An 18188-nucleotide genomic window follows, 5' to 3' on the forward strand; every position below is an offset into this window, starting at 1 on the left:
TCTGGCTGCTAAGCTGATGGTTCCGGCCCTGTTCTCTGAAGGACTGACAGTCTGGGCTGGCAAGGGCAGGGCTTCAGAACAGGCTGATGGGTTGTCAGATGCCCAAGGAGATCTGGAAGGCTGAATGTGAGTGGGACAAAAGCAGGGGGTGGGGTGAGGGACTGGGTCACAGGGACTTATCAAGCAGGGCTCTATAAATTGTATATGTGTGTAGAAGTGCATGATGGTGTGTGTGCACAGGTTGGTGTGTTTTGAGTCCATGCTTGAAGGGCAAGTGCTGAGGGGCTCGAGGACCTTGGTCCCTTGGGTCACCTTGCTAAGAGTTCTTTGGGGTCAGAAACTTACCCTAATTGGTGACCCCAGAATCTCCAGGGTCTGGTTTACTCCAGCCCTCAGCATGTGAATGGTGTGTGGGAATCCAGAGGCAACACTGCCCCTTCTTATGTAGCCCAGTTTGGCCTCAAACTTTCAATACTGCTGCCTCAGCCACCCTAGGGATTACAGGCTTGCACCACTCCCCTGGATCTCCTCTTTATTTTAATTTGCACATAACTATGGTGAATTGGAATTTGTACATAGTGCAGGGTGTGGGAATCTGGCAGGATAAGTGCCTGCCTCTTTTGAGATGGGTGTCTCTCAAACAGAACAGAGGGGCTCGATTCTGGCTAAGGCCCTGAGCAGAGGCTGGGGATGGATTTGAGACACTCTTTGTGAATGAGAAAGGAAAGCCAGCGGGGAGAAAGGGAAGACATGGTGTCTGGAGCAGAAAAGAGGGACAGTTCAGCGCAGACTACACTTCTGTTCTGCTCTTGGCTTAGGACAAGGTCCCTTAGCCTTTACAGGTCAAGTTCATCCTGGAAGAAGGTCAGTTAGCTCCATTTACTGACAAAGAAACCAGAGAGGTTAAAATATTTCAACAGGTCAAACAGCCATTGAGGTTGGAGTTGGGGTTCTGACCCAGACACAGATGAAGTCCACCTCATCTCCCTCTGTCTAGTCTTGGTACTCTGAAGCCTCTTGGCCTCTATGGCCCTTCCTATCAGGGACATCTCTCTCCCTCTCTTCTTTCTTGCATCCTCCTCATCGGACCTGAGATTTTCTCACTGAGTCACATTCTGGATCTCAGACTTTGTGGTTCCTGTCCCTCTCCATCTCTGAATCTCTCTTTCAGAAAAGAGGGCTCACACCCTGAGTCTCTCTTTCGCATTGCTCTCTCTTCCTTGCAAGCCTCACTGTAAGTAACTATCCCTTTTTCAGCCTCTTACATTCTAAGGGCAGAAATTCTGGTGCCCTGTACTCTGAGTTTCTATCAACAGTCACTGGTCAAACCCCCCACATACTGCCCTGCCTCTCAGCCTTCACTGAGCCTTCTGAGCCCCTGTAGGTCTTAGCCCTTTACACATGTGCAAGAGAGGATCCAGCCAGCTGTTGCATTCTGAGGGAGAAATCATTTGGTTCTAAAGCATTAAGAGGAGAATTTCAGTGCTTGTAGAAGCAGCTGACATTCTTCCCAACTCCTTGGAGTGCCATTCTTGCAAACTCTGGACACACTGGTTTGCATAGTGGGTCAGACTTGGAGACAGGTTAGCCAAGAGGGCGGAGGCCTGAGAGTGGGATGTGGAGTCCCTGAAGCCCAGGATCTTCTGGAGACTTTAAGCACAGATTCTGGAGCCCCCTGCAGGCCTGGGAATCAGAATCTCTCCAGGCAAGTCCCAGAAATCTGCATCGTAATGGCTTCCTGGCATGGGCTGTGGTACAGCATATAGCAGTGCAGTGAGAACTCAGGGGAGACCCTGTCATGTTGAGTCTTGATGGGCAACATTTAGAAGGAAGTCTTGAACACTTGCAAATGTTGGTGAGGAAAGTCAGTGCTGAGGCAGGGGCTTTAGGGATGATTTTCCTTTCTGTTTTCCAAACTTTTTCTAACAGGATCATCTGACTTTTCATTCATTATGATTCTCAAGTTTTTGTGGGAAGAGCACAAAGAGAACAAGCTTTCAGCCCTAGTTCTGCTGCAAATGAATGTGTGACTTTTCTGTCATTCTGTTTCCCATACTTATCATCCAGGCCTGGGATGTCTCCTATCCTGGCACCACCCTGTGTTTCTTCACTCCCGCCCTGCCAGGGCCAGCCTGAGGATGCTCAGTGTGCTCATGGGAAGAGAGAGGGAAAGTGAGGGGATCCCAGGGGGCCTCGGCTCTTCTCTCCTTTTTTCCCACCTCTCCAGCCCTGCGGCCTGGGAAGGGGGTGAAGTGGCAGCAGGAACAGGAGGTGTCACTGCCAGGGTTCTTCTTCTCACCCAAGCTGGCAGAGGGGCGGGACTGGCAGTGGTGACACCAGGGCCACTCAGCCCCCGCTTTTCACAAGCACTTTCTTTTTTGGGTGGAAGAAATTGGAGGGAGGCGGGTGAGGAATCTTGGGTTGATAAGCCAGGCTGTAAGACCCTCTAATAGCCAGACCATCAAGTTATAGAAGACCAACTCCAGCCCCCCTCTTCCCAGGGCCAACGGAATGTGAGATTCATAACCCTTCTGCTCTTGAAAGCTGAGCAGGAGCCCAGGCCATCCTGTTCAAAAACAGAGAATAGATCACTTGGTTTGAGGATTAGCATGGAAAAGAGGAGGAGGAGAGACTCCATTTGGTCTTCCACAGCAGAGCATTTAACAAAAATATCCCCCAAAAGTGGTGTCAGCAGTCAACAGTCTCATGTCTCATGAAATCAGTCATTCAGGTGAGTCTTATGTTTCACAACAGGTAGCCAGAGTCCCAAGGTCACCCCCTTTCAAGCAGTGCTGCCCCAATTCAAACAGCAGGCAGAAACTTCTGCCTTCCTTAAGGCATGGGGAAACGGTGGGCGGTGGGCACAGGGTTGGGGAGGAGACCACACCTGGATTTCTGGTGTGGTCGTGTATCTGCTCTTCATTCTCAAAGGATGTGCTGATTCTCTCTTTCCCACCTTCCCTAGGTCATGTCTGCCTCCTGGGGTCCCCAGCTTCACTTTCACTGCCAGCCTGCCTCTTGGTTCAGCTCTAGTTGGGAGCAGAGAGTCCCCATGGGCCCCTAAGGGTGAAGCCCTGTTGGGCTGGGACAGAAATGGAGAGATGGGGTCAGCCCCCAGGGGAGAACTGGGGAGGGTGAGGATTGGGAGAGGGAAGAGAAGTTAACCTCTAACATGATGAAATCGTGTTGAAGTATTTTTCAGGACACTCTTTAAAATGTAAGTCTTTACATGCTGACATGCAAAAAATTCCATGACACCTTGTCAAGTGAAACACACACACACACACTTTACAAAGCAGCATGCATAGTGTTTACATAAAATCGTGGGTTCTAAAAGACAGAGGCAGGGTGTATAGGAGGGACATCTGATAGAGTGTTCACAATGTTAGTCCTGTTTGGTTTTGGGGGTAGAATTTGGGGTGACTTATTAAGCTTGCTTTCAATTGGGGGAAAAGAGGATGCTTTTCACCATAAAGTATGACTGCCTTAGTTAGCAGAAAAGGACACTCTAGGAAGAGCAGCGTTTGTAGCCATCAGCAGGACGATTCAGAGCATGTGCTGGGTTTCCTTCCTGTCAACCAGCTCTGAATCTCTTCAGAGCAGCTTTTCATCCAGCTGTTAATAGACTGAAAAGTGTTGTATACTGACATATGCTAGTGTAAGGCTCACCCCCCCACCCCCAGGAAAGTAGATGTGTTTGTTTCACTGGCTGCACCCAGAGGCCTTATGGGACTGACATTCAAGCAAGGGAAGTGACTTGCCCAGGACACATATACCTGAGTAGAGTCAATCCTGGGACTCTGAGCACTGGCAGGCCAATGCAACTACTTCCCGTACCCATGGCTGCTGTGGGCTCCAGGCTTGGAGGGACAGATATAGCCCACATGGGCCCCAGGCCAGACGAGTCACTTAGCACAAAGTCTAGGCACATTGTAGGCATCACCAAATAGGTATGGTTAAAGCAACTCAGAGCCTGCCAGTGCTGCCAGAATGCCCAGCTAGTCCCATCTGGGCCATTACCCAAGGCCTCCTGTAGAAGAGGGCCTTGGAGCTGAGACTTCAAAAATGTGAAGAATTTTCCCCAGGGTCCAGGGGAGAGAAACTGGTCGGTCTTGCAGGTGGTGGGGTTGACTCCTCCAGAAGGCAAGGACTTTAAGCACGAACTTCAGAGCGCATGGGTCTCCACTGTGGGGGTCCTCCAGTTCTCGCCAACCGCCTAGAATTAGCCCAGTATTAGCCACGAGGGGGCGGGGTGAGGCGGGGCGGGGCCGAGGTGGCGGAGTGGAGGGGACGAGGAGATCATAAAGCCACAGCAAAGGCCTCCGCTACCCTAGTGACAGCAGCCCGCTGGAGAGGGAGCCGGGGAGCTGCCGCGCGTCCGCCTAACGCGGGCGCAGGAGACAGGCGTCCGAGTCCAGGCTCGGGTAGGGTCCCCAGGTGGGGTCCCCGGCCCCGCCCCAACCGCTCCAGTCCGCACGACTCTCTCACGCGTCGGGTGGTGGAGAGGTACCGGTCCTCGACGGCTGCGGGAAGGTGCCCAGCCCGCCCCGGATGGGCATCGTGGAGCCGGGCTGCAGAGACATGCTGACGGGCACTGAGCCGATGCCGACGAGTGACGAGAGCCGGGCGCCTGGCGTGGACCCGCAGCACCGCTACTTCTACCCCGAGCCGGGCGCGCAGGACCCCGCCGATCGTCGCGGGGGCGGCAGCCTGGGGGCGCCCTACGCCGGGGGCGCCTTGGTGCCCGCCCCGCCGGGCCGCTTCCTCGGAGCCTACGCCTATCCGCCCCGGCCGCAGGCGGCCGGCTTCCCCGGGGCGGGCGAGCCCTTCCCGCCGCCGGCGGGCGCCGAGGGCTACCAGCCCGGGGATGGCTACGCCGCCCCGGACCCGCGAGCCGGGCTCTACCCCGGGCCGCGCGAGGACTACGCGCTGCCCGCGGGGCTGGAGGTGTCCGGGAAGCTGAGAGTCGCGCTCAATAACCACCTGTTGTGGTCCAAGTTCAATCAGCACCAGACAGAGATGATCATCACCAAGCAGGGACGGTGAGTGTGGCGCGCGCGAGCTCGCGGGGCGGAGCCGGCGGGAGTCTCGGTGGCCCGCCGAAACAAGGACTTTTTGCTTTGCTTTTCCTTTTCTTTTTCTTTCTTTTTTCTTTTTTTTTGCTAGACATTGCTAGTGTCTCCGTGTCCTTCGCAGTTTTGACTTAAACTTTAGGAGACAGTGAGGTTGCAGTGAGGACAGGGAAAGTTCTGGAGGGTTCTCTATGCCCAGGATATCCCACCGACATGCAGAGATCTCAAAAAGGAGATAGATGTGGGCGCAATGATAAGTCACCTTTATGCTGGAGAAAGGGCGCCTCCGGCTGCACCCAGAGTTGGTGTTTGCTCTTGCCCTGCTCTGTGTTTGGGTCTCAGTGGGCAGCCGGGAGCAGGGCTGAGCCTCCTCTTAACTCCTCTGTGTTAGGGCGCAGCAGCCTGGCCTTATCTCCCGCGTCCCCCACCCCCCACCCTCCGTCTTGTTGCCTCTTTGCCCAGGACAGCTTCGGTGGTGTATGGGGGAGGGAGATAGACTGGGATTTGGTGACATGTTGGAGTAGTCGCCAAGTTTCCTTTCCGGTCTTACTTTGAGATCATATGTCTGGGGTGTGTGTGTGTGTGTGTGTGTGTGTGTGTGTGTGTTGCAGAGGGGGGACAGTGGAGCATGTTGAGGGCACAGATCCCTTCAGACACAAATGCCCAGGGCCTAGGCAGATGCAACTCAGCCAGGGTCTGAGCTGGTGACCAGCCCCACACTGCACCTTTTGAGGCTGGTCCGGGAAAACTTGTCCAATCTCTTGCCTACATATTCACCAGTCCAGCCTGGGGAAATACGGAAACCCATGGCTCCATGGCTCAAGGTCCTCTGAGGCAGGTGCGTGAGCAGTAGGCTTGGGGCTGAGGGTGCTGCTTCCGCATAGAGTCTCCTGTATGAGGAAAGAAAGAGAAACTTGCAGTTTGTGTGTATTGTTTAGTAAGCAACTCGTGAAGTGGGCCCGTCTGGGTCTGATGTGGGGGCGCATCCACCCTTACCAGCAAGGAGGTGACTGACCAGAATCTGTGCAGGGGCTGTGTCATTGGTGGGCCGGATGGTGGGGACAAGGTTGGAGAGAGATTCCAAGTGGGACTTGGGAGGGCAGAAGGAAGGCCTTGTGGGCTCCACAGTGGGCACTGCATCTGGGCATTTGGGAGCATCTTCCTTCCAGGCAGTTTCTGTGGTGTGGCCTGGGACTGTTCCTCTTTTCTGGGATGAACTCAAGAAAGGTAGGATGTTGTTTTCTGGCCCAACCTTCATCTCTGAAGTCTTCTGATAATTCCTTTCTGCTCTACCCCTGTCCCTCTCTGGGTGTCCCCAGGCATAGGCCAAACTTCTGGTCTCAGTGTATCTGAACTGGAAGGGAGTCCAGTCCTCTCACTCACTGCCCAGACAGGGAAACAGGCCCAGAGACAGCAAGAGACTCCTCTGAGGTTACATGGCACACCTGTTGTTGTTGTCTTTTCTTTTTTGGTGTTGGGATCTAATCCAGGGCCTCGTGCATGCTAGGCAAGCGCTCTACCACTGATCTACATCCTAGCCCCAAATTAATTTTATACTAATATATTTAAAAAATTTTTTTGGTGGTCATGGGGTTTTGAACTAAGGGCTTCATGCTTGCTAGGCAGGCACTCTACCACTTGAGCCACTCTGCTAGCCCTGACCATCAGTAAAAATAGCCACACATAGTGTCGCTGTCCGAAGACCTTGTGTGATGCACTCAGGTGCTTTCACTTCCATTTTTTTACTGTGTGTTCAGTAGGCTGAGCCATTTCCCATTTTACAGCCAAGAACATTGAGGTACAGGGATACCTGGTGACTTGCACTCCATCCCACAGCAGACCAGGAGGGGCTGCCTAACTCTTTGCTCTATATAGCACCGCCAGGCCTCTGCCCCTGTAGCCTGGAGGGTGTGGTGAATGGAGCATCAGCCAGAACTTCAGGAAGCTGGCGGGGGCCTATCTGCTTAGGGGTACTGCCAGGGGCTGATTCTCTAATGTGTGTATCCAACTCCACTTCTACTGCTTCCTTCTCTCTTTTGTGTTCCTTCTGCATAGTTCTCATTTGACTAGTCTTGTCTCTCTAAGATCCATACCCTTATTTTTAACTCTCCTTTTGTTTTTTGGGTTTTTTGTGGTACTGAGGTTGGAACTCAGGGCTTCACGCTTGCTAAGCAAGCGCTCTTACTGCTTGAGCCATTCTGCCAGCCCTTTTTTGTGATGGGTTTTTTGAGATAGGGTCTCGCAAACTATTTGGCGGGGGCTGGCTTGCAATTGTGCTCTTCCTGATATATGCCTCCTGAGTAGCTAGAATTACAGGCATGAGCCACAGGCACTTGGCTTGTACTTTTTCTTTTTGAGACAGGGTCTTACTATGTATCCAAGGCTGGCCTCAAAAATCACTATTACAGGCATGTACCACCACACCTGACTTTGTGTGTGTGTGTGTGTGTGTGTGTGTGTGACTGGAGTTTGAACTCAGGTCTTCATGTTTGTAAAGCCCACACTCTACCACTTGAACCACACCTCTAGTCCTTTTTGCTCTGGTTATTTTGGAAATGGGGGGTCTCGAGAACTATTTGCCTGGGCTGACTTCAAACCTTGATCTTCCTGATCTCAGCCTCCCAAGTAGCTAGGATTACAGGCATGAGCCATCAGATCCTGATTCATACCCGGCTTTTGACGATTTTTTTTTTATCATGAAAAATCCTATTATATACAAAAGTGTGCAGAAAAAATGTAATGGGCTTCCATCCACCCATCATTCCAGCTTCAACAATAGTCAGTACTGGTCCTTTCTTGTTTATTCTTTAACTTTTCTCACTTCTATCTCTTCTGTATGCAACTATATTAGTAATATATTAAGAATTAGTGAGAGCTGGGTGCTGGTGGCTCCCGCCTGTAATCCTAGCTACGCAGGAGGCTGAGATCAGGAGAATCACAGTTGGAAACCAGCCCCGGGCAAATAGTTCATGAGACCCTATTTCGAAATGCAAAAAAGGGCTGGTGGAGTGACTCAAGTGGTAGAGCGCTTGCCTAGCAAGCTTGAGGCCTTGAGTTCAAAACCCAGTGCCACACACACACACGCAGATTAATAAGTATGAAGAATTAGTACTAGTAAATTAGTTAAAAATACATAGACCTTTAAATCTTTATGCACCTCTGAAAATGGGGCTTAAAAAAATAAAAACAATACCATTAGCAAACCTGAAAAGAAAGCCCAGTGTGGTGGTCAGGTCTATAATCCCAGCACTTGGGAGAATGGGCAGGAGAATCACAAGTTCAAAGCCAGCCTGGGCTCCATAGCAAGTTCCAGTAGCCTGGACTATATTGAGACCCCTGTGTCAAAAATAAACAAAAACAAAACAAAAGACCTGAAAAGTGCCGGGCGCCAGTAGCTCACGCCTGTAATCCTAACTACTCAAGAGGCACTGATCAGGAGGATCCCAGTTTGAAGCTAGCCCAGGCAGATAGTTTGCAAGACACTATCTCGAAAAAAACCCTTCGCAAAAAAAAAAAAAAAAGGCTGGTGAAGTGGCTCAAGTTGTAGGCCCTGAGTTCAAGCCCCAGTACCAAAAAAAAAAAAAAAAAAAAAAAAAAGCCTGAAAAGAAATTCACAAATATCACCAAATTTTCCTGATTCTTTCCTAAATGCATGTGTGAATCTGTGTGTTTTATAATTCTCATACTTTTGGGTCATTCCTACCATCCTTTGGGTAACGTGAGGTCCCTGTTGGACGGAGGCAGTGGCTTCTCACCATTTGCTCTGATGCCTCCCCTTGGATCCTTCAGGGCTTCTGAGGTTCAGGGAGGACACCCCACCTCCAGTTCAGTCCCATCAGCCCTGGATGGGCCCTGTATCTTCTCAGCTTGGGCTGTGGCGATCTGGGAAGTCTGTGGCCCTTTCCTCTTACTTCAAGCTTTTGGGTTCTGAGAACAGCTCCCTTTCTGTCCTCCTGCTTTGGCAAGTTGGTCTGTCCCTCCGTGGGTTCCAATGACCTGTCAGTCACTACCACATCACCCACGGCCTTCTTCCTTTTTGAAAATTTCTTCCAACCCAGGCCTACCCACAGCCCCGCAGCCTTTCACCCTGAGCTGACTCACTCTGTCCCGGATCCTTCCTTTCCTACTCGCCCTGGACCCACCCCTCAGCATGACCAGTGACAGCCAGGCTGACACCCAGAGGTGGGAAGAGGTGGGGAGCAAGGGAGTGATTCCGGTGTGGATACTGACCGAGGCAGCTCAGGTGGGGGCTCGGAGGAGAGGGAATTGAGAACAAGATGGTGGATGAGCCCACTAGGGAACTTTGGTGCTACATTTGTGTGTTTGTTGAGATTTTGGGCTGCCTTCGAGTGCCACACACAGGCTTGTGCTAGAGTTTCTGTGTAGAGCGTGTGTTGTGAGTCTGCTGGCAAGTGTATAATAGCTGATGGCAGACGTTCTTAGTAGAGGAAGAGAGGCTGGGTCTCTGTGGGTGTGTGGGTGTGTATTAATTGCTGGTAATCCCCACTTTTCTGGGTGTGATTGGTTGATTATTATAATTAAGATAACTTTGGGAAGCTCTGTTGTTAAGCAGCTCAATTTGCATTTGTATTTGTATATATGAAGTTAGGGGTTGGTAAAGCAACAATTTCAATCCTATAGTTTTCACTGGCTTACTTACTATTTTCCTTGTCCACATTCCAAAATGAGAACTTTTTAGATCTTAAAAAAAATGTTTAGGCTTAAGCCTGCTTTCTGTTAGGCTGACTGGCTTCATTTCTCTTGGAGCGGTGCAAACAGCTTTGCTCTCTTGTTTGGCTATTTGGAAGTGGCCTTCTGATATCTATTTCACGAGTCTGAGATTGGTAGGAGCAGAAGATCCTTTGAAGTCTGAGCACATGTAACATTTTGGTAGGCACAAGGCATTGCCTGATGGGCTTTTCTTTTTCTTTTTTTTTTTTTGCAGGGAGTTGGGGGGTTACTGAGGTTTGAACTTAAGGCCTACACTGCAGCCCTTTTTTGTGATGATTTTTTTTTTCCCCGAGATAGGGTCTCAGGAACTGTTTGCCCTGGCTGACCTCTAACCAGATCCTCTTGATCTCTGCCTCCTGAGTAGCTAGGATTACAGGTGTGATCCACCAGCACCTGGCTCGCCTGCTGGATTTTTAAAAGGTGGTAGAATTTGCACTCCCACCAAATAGTATCCGAGGGAATCCATTTTTCCCACAGCCACCTAAACAGGAGAAAGCATCAAGTTTTAAACATTTTGTTATTATTATTATTATTATTGACGGGACTGGGGTTTGCACTTGCAAAGCAGGTGCTCTACTGCTTGAGCCACACCTCCAGTCAATTTTGCTTTGGTTATTTTGGAGAATGGAGTCTCACGAACTATTTGCCCAGGCTGACCTGTAACCTCAACCCTTCCAATCTCATCCTCTAAGTAGCTAAGATGACAGGCATGAGCCACCAGCACCCGACAACATTTTGTTAATGTGATTGACAAAAACTACCCATCTCTTTGTTATTTTATTATATTATTTATTTTTTGGTGAGACTGAGGGCTGAATTCAGGCTTCGTGCTTGCAAAGCAGGTGCTCTACCACTTGAGCCACACCTCCAGTTCATTTTGCTCTGGTAAATTTTTTGGAGATGGGGTCTTGGGAATTATTTGTCCAGGGCTGGCCTTGAACTGGATCCTGCTGGTCTCTGCCTCCCAAGTAGCTAGGATTACAGGTGTGAGCCACCAGTGCCCGGCTTTACTTTTAAGACAGGATCTCACTATGTAGCACGAGCGAGTCTCTCTGACCTCCCATATGCTGCAGTTACAGGCATGCACCACCACACTTGGCTTTTCTTGTTATTTTCATTTTACACTTTAATATGGTGCATTGGAGTATGTGCGTGGCATCTGGTGGGATGGATACCATGGCACTGCAAATCATCTTGAGGCATTGGTCTTCAGGGGCAGCAGAGGAATTTGGGATCTTGGATGGGTTGGGAAGTGATTTGGGGGGTGGCAGGGGAGGGTTCATCTCCATTCCTGGTTCCTTCTCAGCAAAGTGTCATGTAAATCATGGGTCTATTTTGGAATTCCAGCTGGTGCTGACTCTTGCCTTTTAGGGTGAAACTGAGAGCTCCCTCTCCTCTGCCTTTCACCCATCATCTTCCTGTGTCCCCTCCATTTCCCGCTGTGAGTATAAAAGCAGAACCAGGACAGAGACTATGGCATGGACTCTTCTCTCAGTTGCTCGTGACCTAATTCCTACCCTTTGATTCCTCCAGCCGACTGACCCACTGAGCCCCTGAGGTCCACGGCTTGGAATCAGAGCTCTGATTCTTGCTCAGTGTCCTTCAGTCAGGCCGAAGGGCCTTGACGGCTCCAGGTCTGGGAGAAGGTGGGATGGAGGTGAGACTGGAGAGAAATGAGCTAAATTTCACAACTTTTTGTGTGTGTATGAGACTGGGGTTTGAACTCAGGACTTCATGCTTGTGAAGCAGGCATTCTACTGCTTGAGAGACACCGCCAGTCCTTTTCACTCTGGTTATTTTGGAGATGGGGTCTCATAAACTATTCCCCCACTCCTCTCCGGGCTGTCCTCAAACCGCAATTTTCTCCAACTCAGCCTCCCAAGTTGCTGGGATTGTAGATGTGAGCCTCTAGCACCTGGTTTAGTTTCACAGCTTTTGAGCTCCTAAATAGCTTTCAGAGGAAAGATGGACGGGAGCTATTATCCATATTTAAAGGTGAAGAAACAGGTTTGGGCTGGCAGAGTGGATGAAGCAGAAGAGCTCTTACCTAGCAAGCATGAGGCTCTGAGTTCAAACCCTAGTACCACAAACAACAAGAACAACAACAACAAAAGAAACAGATTTGGTTTGGGAATTAACTTATCTAAGATCAGGAGGCCAATAAACCTTTTTTTTTTCTCATCTGAGGCATCTGGGGAAAGCAGACTGTGGCAGCACTGTCCTGGGAGACCTTTCCAGGGTTGTTGGAGGTATGACTGATTCAGAGGACTAGGACCCACCCAAAAGTGTGCTTTAGCCCCTGGAACTCTCCCTGCCCCGGGTTTTCTGACTCAGGACAGGTGCCTTCCATCCTCCAGGGCTCACATGGGAGCAGGGGCATGTGGGATGAAAGGTACTGCTGACGAGGGATTAATTGTGCATTGTGACAACTCTGTTCTTCCTGCTCCACAACTGGTGCTGATGATGGCCTGGTGGTGGTGGAGGTGGTGGCCATAGCAGTGCTTCTGGTGGAGGTAGTTGTGATGGTGAAGGTAGTAGTTGCGGTGATGGTGTAGAAGGTGAGGTGGTAGTTGTGATGGTGGTGATGGTGGAGGTGTTGGTTGTAATGATGGTGGAGACAATGGAGGGGTGATTGTTGTGATGGTGTATAAGGTGGAGGTGTTGGTTATAGTGATGGTGGTGATGGTGGAGGTGGTGGTCAGCGGAGGGCGGTTGTGGTGGTGGAGGGGTAACGGTAGTGATGGTGATCATGGAGTCAGTGATTGTAGTGATGGTGAAGATGGGGGAGGTGGTAGTTGTGATTTTAGAGGTGATATCTGTGGTGCTGGTGGAGATAGTAGATGTGGTGATTATAGTGATGGTTAAAGTGGTGGAGGTGCTGGTTAGAGGGAGATTATTCTGGTGGAGGGATATTGGTAGTGATGGTGATTGTGGAGGTGGGGATTGTAGTGACTTTGCTGCCTCTGGTTGTTGGGATGATAAGAGCAGTAAGTAGCTGTAATGATGGTGGAGATAGTGTCGAGAGTGATGGTGGTTGTGATAGTGGAGGCAGTGGTTGTAATGATGGTGATAGCGGGAGTAGTGACAGTGGAAGTGGTGGAGAAGAGGGCTTCCCCTTCTTTCTCTTTTACTCTGGCACAGTGGGGGATAGCGCAGCATCTAAGTCCTAGCTTCCTCTACTCTTCCTGAGACCCAAGACTTCGAGCACGAGGACTGAGTGTGATAGAGCCTTCTTTCAGGACAATAGGAAGCTCCCTGTCCACCTAGGACATTAGCTGATTCTCTGAAGGCCCAGGCCTAGGGCAAGCCATACTACAGATGCCAGGCCTAGGAGCATGGGGCAGGGATGGCCTGTGGGTGGGTGCTATAGGGTTAGGAGATTGTAGCACAGAGAGTGGGAGAGTCATCTTAGAGAAGAAGATGAGGGTGAGGCATGAAGTCCTATTAGGAACTGCCTGTCAATGACTGGCAAGTGACCCTCTGAAAGGAGAGCATTTAAAAAAACCCCTTGGGCAGGGGATGTACCTCCATGGAGAGTGCTTGCCCAGCATGCATTTTCCAGCTCTGAAAAAAAAAAAAAAGCTCCTTATTGGACTGGAGCTGTGGCTCAAGTGGTAGAGCACCTGCTTTGCAAGTGTGAAGCCCTGAGTTCAAATCCCAGTTCTACCAGAACAATGCTCCTTATAGTGTTTGGTATAAATACTTCTGCTATGAGCAATTTCAAGCAACCAAGATGATGTGATTGAATATAGAGTTCGGGGGAGATGGTGACAAAACCGTCATCTGTACCTCCACTTCACAGGCTCAATAGGCATAAATAACCTTAAAAGCCCAGACAAAAGGACAATACGGTAAAATAACAGGAAAGTGATTTCTGAGTATCGATTACCTTGTCTTCTAGTAGAATGTATTTAATTATAAGTTTATACAATTTAATTTTTAATTATGACTGTGTTTAACAACTGGCCAGCGAGCTTCCTGAATACTCTGCCAGCTGGCTCTTGTAAGTGGAGGCTGGCTCCATCTTACCTTATGCAGGTGACTGGCCAGAGCTGGGGCTGATGGGTACTGGGGCCTCTCTGTTCTCCCCAGGCGAATGTTCCCATTCCTGTCGTTCACTGTGGCTGGGCTGGAACCCACTAGCCATTACAGGATGTTTGTGGACGTGGTCTTGGTGGACCAGCACCACTGGCGATATCAGAGTGGCAAGTGGGTGCAGTGTGGAAAGGCTGAAGGCAGCATGCCAGGTACGTGCCCCTTGGGAGGGTGGGTGCACTTTTGCTTCAAGATCAGGCACCCCCTAGTGGATTTCCCAAGAACTGGCTTAAGTTCTACACCCCATCCCTCCCACCCTCTTTGGCTTTCCTTCAGCTGTCTTTTCTATTTTGCTCTATTTTGTCCACTGCTCAGTCCTTTGCCCACATCTACCCCTGCCCTGCATCATTCTCACATCCTCCTCAGAACAGGCAAAGCCCCACATTACCAGAAGTCTGTTCTAGGGACTGCTTACCAAAGAGGTTAACTGTCCACAGGAAACCGCTTGTACGTCCACCCAGATTCCCCCAACACTGGAGCCCACTGGATGCGCCAGGAAGTTTCATTTGGAAAACTGAAGCTCACGAACAACAAGGGAGCCTCCAACAATGTGACCCAGGTGGGAACTTCTGCCTCAAGGTGGCCTGCTTGAGTCTGAGATCTCTGAGTCCTTTGGGGTAACTGTTCTGTTAGAGTCCCTTTTCTTCCCACCCACTGTAAGAGAAAAATGAGATGGAGGAAGCTGAATCTCAGGCAGGGGTCACATACAGCCAACGCAGGCCAAGCCAGCCTGGGTGCCTTCTTCACTGGATCCCAGGGTTGTCACCATGATGGGCCAAAGTTGGTTCAGTGTCCCAGGGAATGAAAGAAGAGTTTCTCCAAGTTGAGAAATCCTGTTAAATGTACACTTAAAACTAAAATGCCCCTTGTGCTAATACCTTGGTCTCAAAGGACTTCTGAGAACAAGACAGGGGGCATGAAGCTAGAATTGGCCAAAGAGGCTGGGGCCTAGAGTTGGAAGGTTTGGGAGAAGGTACATGGTGGCAGGCCTGGAAAAGGGACAAGATGACCTCAGGGTCCCTTCTAACCTCACTGTAGGGCCAGTCGTTGATGGAGGTGGTGGGATCCATAGGACCATATCCAGCCCCCCTCCTCTGCCCCACAACCTCTGGCTTCCTCTTCAGATGATTGTGCTGCAGTCTCTCCATAAGTACCAGCCCCGGCTGCACATTGTGGAGGTGAATGATGGAGAGCCGGAGGCCACCTGCAATGCTTCTAACACACACATCTTTACTTTCCAAGAAACCCAATTCATTGCTGTGACTGCCTACCAGAACGCCGAGGTGAGGACTGCTCCAGCCAGGGGGCCTGAGCCTGGACTGGGGGGAGGGGCAGCAGGGGCCATGCTCTTCCTTGGGAGGAAGACACAAACTCAGGGTTCAGGTGACTCTGTCTCCTTCTCTCTAGATCACTCAGCTGAAAATTGATAATAACCCTTTTGCCAAAGGATTCCGAGAGAACTTTGAGTCGTAAGTGCCACTGGGTTCAACTCACCTTTGGTCCCTCTAAAGAGGGGACTCTAGATCCATGCTCATCATGTCCTCTCCCTGTCCTGGAGGGGGTTGGAGGGTAGACAGGCTGGGGAAGGAGGGTGAGGGAAGGGACGTGCAGCAGCAAGCAGGCTCCTAGGTGATTGGCGATTGGTTCTGCTTGTGAACCCATTTTCTCAATTCCTTTATTTTCCTTTTTTAGCATGTATGCATCTGTTGACACCAGTGTCCCCTCCCCACCTGGACCCAACTGTCAACTACTTGGAGGAGACCCTTACTCACCTCTCCTATCCAACCAATATCCTGTTCCCAATCGCTTCTACCCTGACCTACCCAGCCAGGCCAAAGATATGATCTCCCAACCTTATTGGCTGGGTGCACCGCGGGACCACAGCTATGAAGCCGAGTTTCGAGCAGTCAGCATGAAGCCTGCATTCCTGCCCTCTGCCCCTGGGCCCACCATGTCCTACTACCGAGGCCAGGAGGTCCTGGCACCTGGAGCTGGCTGGCCTGTCACACCACAGTACCCTCCCAAGATGGGTCCAGCCAGCTGGTTCCGCCCCATGCGAACTCTGCCCATGGAGCCTGGCCCTGGAGCCTCTGAGGGGCGGGGGCCAGAGGAGCAGGGCTCCCCCTCCTTGTGGACTGAGGTCACCCCGCTCCGGCCAGAGCCCAGTGACTCAGGACTGGGCGAAGGAGAATCTAAGAGGAGGCGGGTCTCCCCCTACCCGTCCAGTGGGGACAGCTCCTCTCCTGCTGGGGCTCCTTCTCCTTTTGATAAGGAAGCCGAAGGTCAGTTTTATAACTATTTTCCCAACTGAACAGACGCCATGCTGAAAGGAAGACACAGTGCTATTAGTTGGAGGACACCAACCAACTTAGAAAACAGACGCAGGGTGGAGAAGTCCAGCTCCCACTGTCCCTCTCAGTATAGTGATTGGTTGGGAGAGAGAGGTCCAAGAAGGATTTTGGAGTTCACTTCTTCTTCCTGGCTCACAATAAAATGTGACAGAAGTGTCCCCAGTCCCTTCTCCACCTGAACTACAGTCATGTACTTGGTGCTGCTTCTGGGGAGACAGTCCCATGGAAAACAGACAATGGACTGGAGAAGGTCCTAGAAAACAAAGGAGCTTCTGATGGGGTGGGGGGGTCAGGGTGGGTGGCCAGGACTGAAGACCAGTTCTCTACCCTTGTGAGTAACTTTTGACAGTTTTGTCCGTGTGTGTGTGTTAATAATCCCTGATCTGAAAATAAAAATACACCGATTTTGTAACAGCCACCCAGGGTCAGGGAGAAGACTCAGGTGACTTTGGGCAGCTGGCCTGGGCCCACCTACTCAGAGACAAGCGAGTGGGTCACAGAGAAAGGGGCTGGGAGGGGATGGTGCACATCTCACCAAGTGAGGTGCCCTTTGTGGTGGTTGTGCACGTGCACGCCTTTTCTTTTTTTATTTTTTTGAAAAGAGGCTATTTATTGTACGGAGAGTGGTGTCTGGATGTATTTCTTTTGTCTTCATCACTTTCTGAAAATAAACATGAAACTGTTGAGTGTGTGCTGCTTCTGTGCCAGTGTAGGGAGTGCTGGGAGGGGTCTCACCTGGAGATTGCTGGCAGAGCAAAACTGTTCTCCCGACTCTTGTTTCTGGGGTACTTGCTAAAAACCTAAAGTGGCCTCATTCAGGGGAAAAACTGAATTAGAGCAAGGCTACATGTCCCACCCTCAGCACTCAAGTTGATGCTGCCTTTTTTTTGGGTGGTACTGGGGTTTGAACTTGCCTGCTTACTAGGCAGGCGTTCTACCACTTAAGCCACTCTGCTAGCCCTTTGTGTGTTGGGTATTTTCAAGATAGGATCTCATGAACTGTTTGCCCAGGCTGGCTTCCAACAGCAATCCTCCTGATCTCTGCCTCCTGAGTAGCTAGGGTTACAGGTGTGAGCCACTGGTGCCCAGGGAACGAGGCTAGGTGGGATGAGGGGCTCTGACAATGGTACTTGCATTTCTATAGTTCCCCATTTTCATCTCTAGGTTGTTCAAAGGTTAAAGGAGTAAATATAAATTAAACCATACATTGCATTTTTGTAGGTCGTTAACAACCAATTATTAACAACTTTATATGATCTGACCAAATACATGTAAAGGGCCTGACAAGCAGAAAGAGCACTCTGTATAAACTACTGTAATCATTTTCTAGTTTTCACTCTATAAACACACTGAAATGAGTTTGTAAAATGTACATGCTTTAAAAAAAGCAAGCAACAAAGAAAAGAATAAAGACATCAATAAATTATCTCAACTCTCACCACCCATCAAGAATTATCATTAAAGCCAGGCATCCGTGGCTCACACCTGTAATCCTAGCTACTCAGGAGGCAGAGATCAGGAGGATTGCAGTTCAAAGGCAACCTAAACAAATAGTTTACGAGACGAGACCCTATCTCAAAAAAACCCATCACATAAAAGGGCTGGTGGAGTGGCTCAAGGTGTAGGCCCTGAGTTCAAGTGCCAGTACCACACACAAAAGAACTGTCATTAACATTGATGGTTTAGATAGACAGAAATACTACTCCCCCCTTTTTGAGACAAGGTGTCCTGCATTGCCCAGGATGGCCTCAAACTTGAGATCCTAATGCTTCAGTCTCCTAAATGTTGGAATTATAGGCTTGTACCACCATACTGGTCAGAAATACTTTTATAAAATTGAAATCATACTGAAAATGCTTTTCTAAAAAATAACTACTGAATTTTAGTTCATAGAACTTAATAATACAAGAAAAAAACTCTCAATAGAAACAAGGGAACT

The 18188-nt window shown here is 50.0% G+C and overlaps 1 protein-coding gene across 1 annotated transcript; it reads left to right on the top strand.

The window, feature by feature from the left end:
- Positions 1 to 4328: 4328 nt before the first annotated feature.
- Positions 4329 to 16923, top strand: Tbx21 (T-box transcription factor 21). Its single transcript, XM_020153904.2, has 6 exons — positions 4329 to 5042; positions 13896 to 14050; positions 14336 to 14457; positions 15023 to 15181; positions 15306 to 15367; positions 15591 to 16923. The coding sequence occupies exons 1-6, from the start codon at positions 4552 to 4554 to the stop codon at positions 16207 to 16209; spliced, it is 1608 nt and encodes a 535-aa protein (XP_020009493.1). The 5' UTR covers positions 4329 to 4551; the 3' UTR covers positions 16210 to 16923.
- The last annotated feature ends 1265 nt before the right edge of the window (positions 16924 to 18188 follow it).

The sequence above is a fragment of the Castor canadensis genome, chromosome 11, assembly GCF_047511655.1.
Source record: "Castor canadensis chromosome 11, mCasCan1.hap1v2, whole genome shotgun sequence".
In the NCBI taxonomy this organism is placed as follows: domain Eukaryota; kingdom Metazoa; phylum Chordata; class Mammalia; order Rodentia; family Castoridae; genus Castor; species Castor canadensis.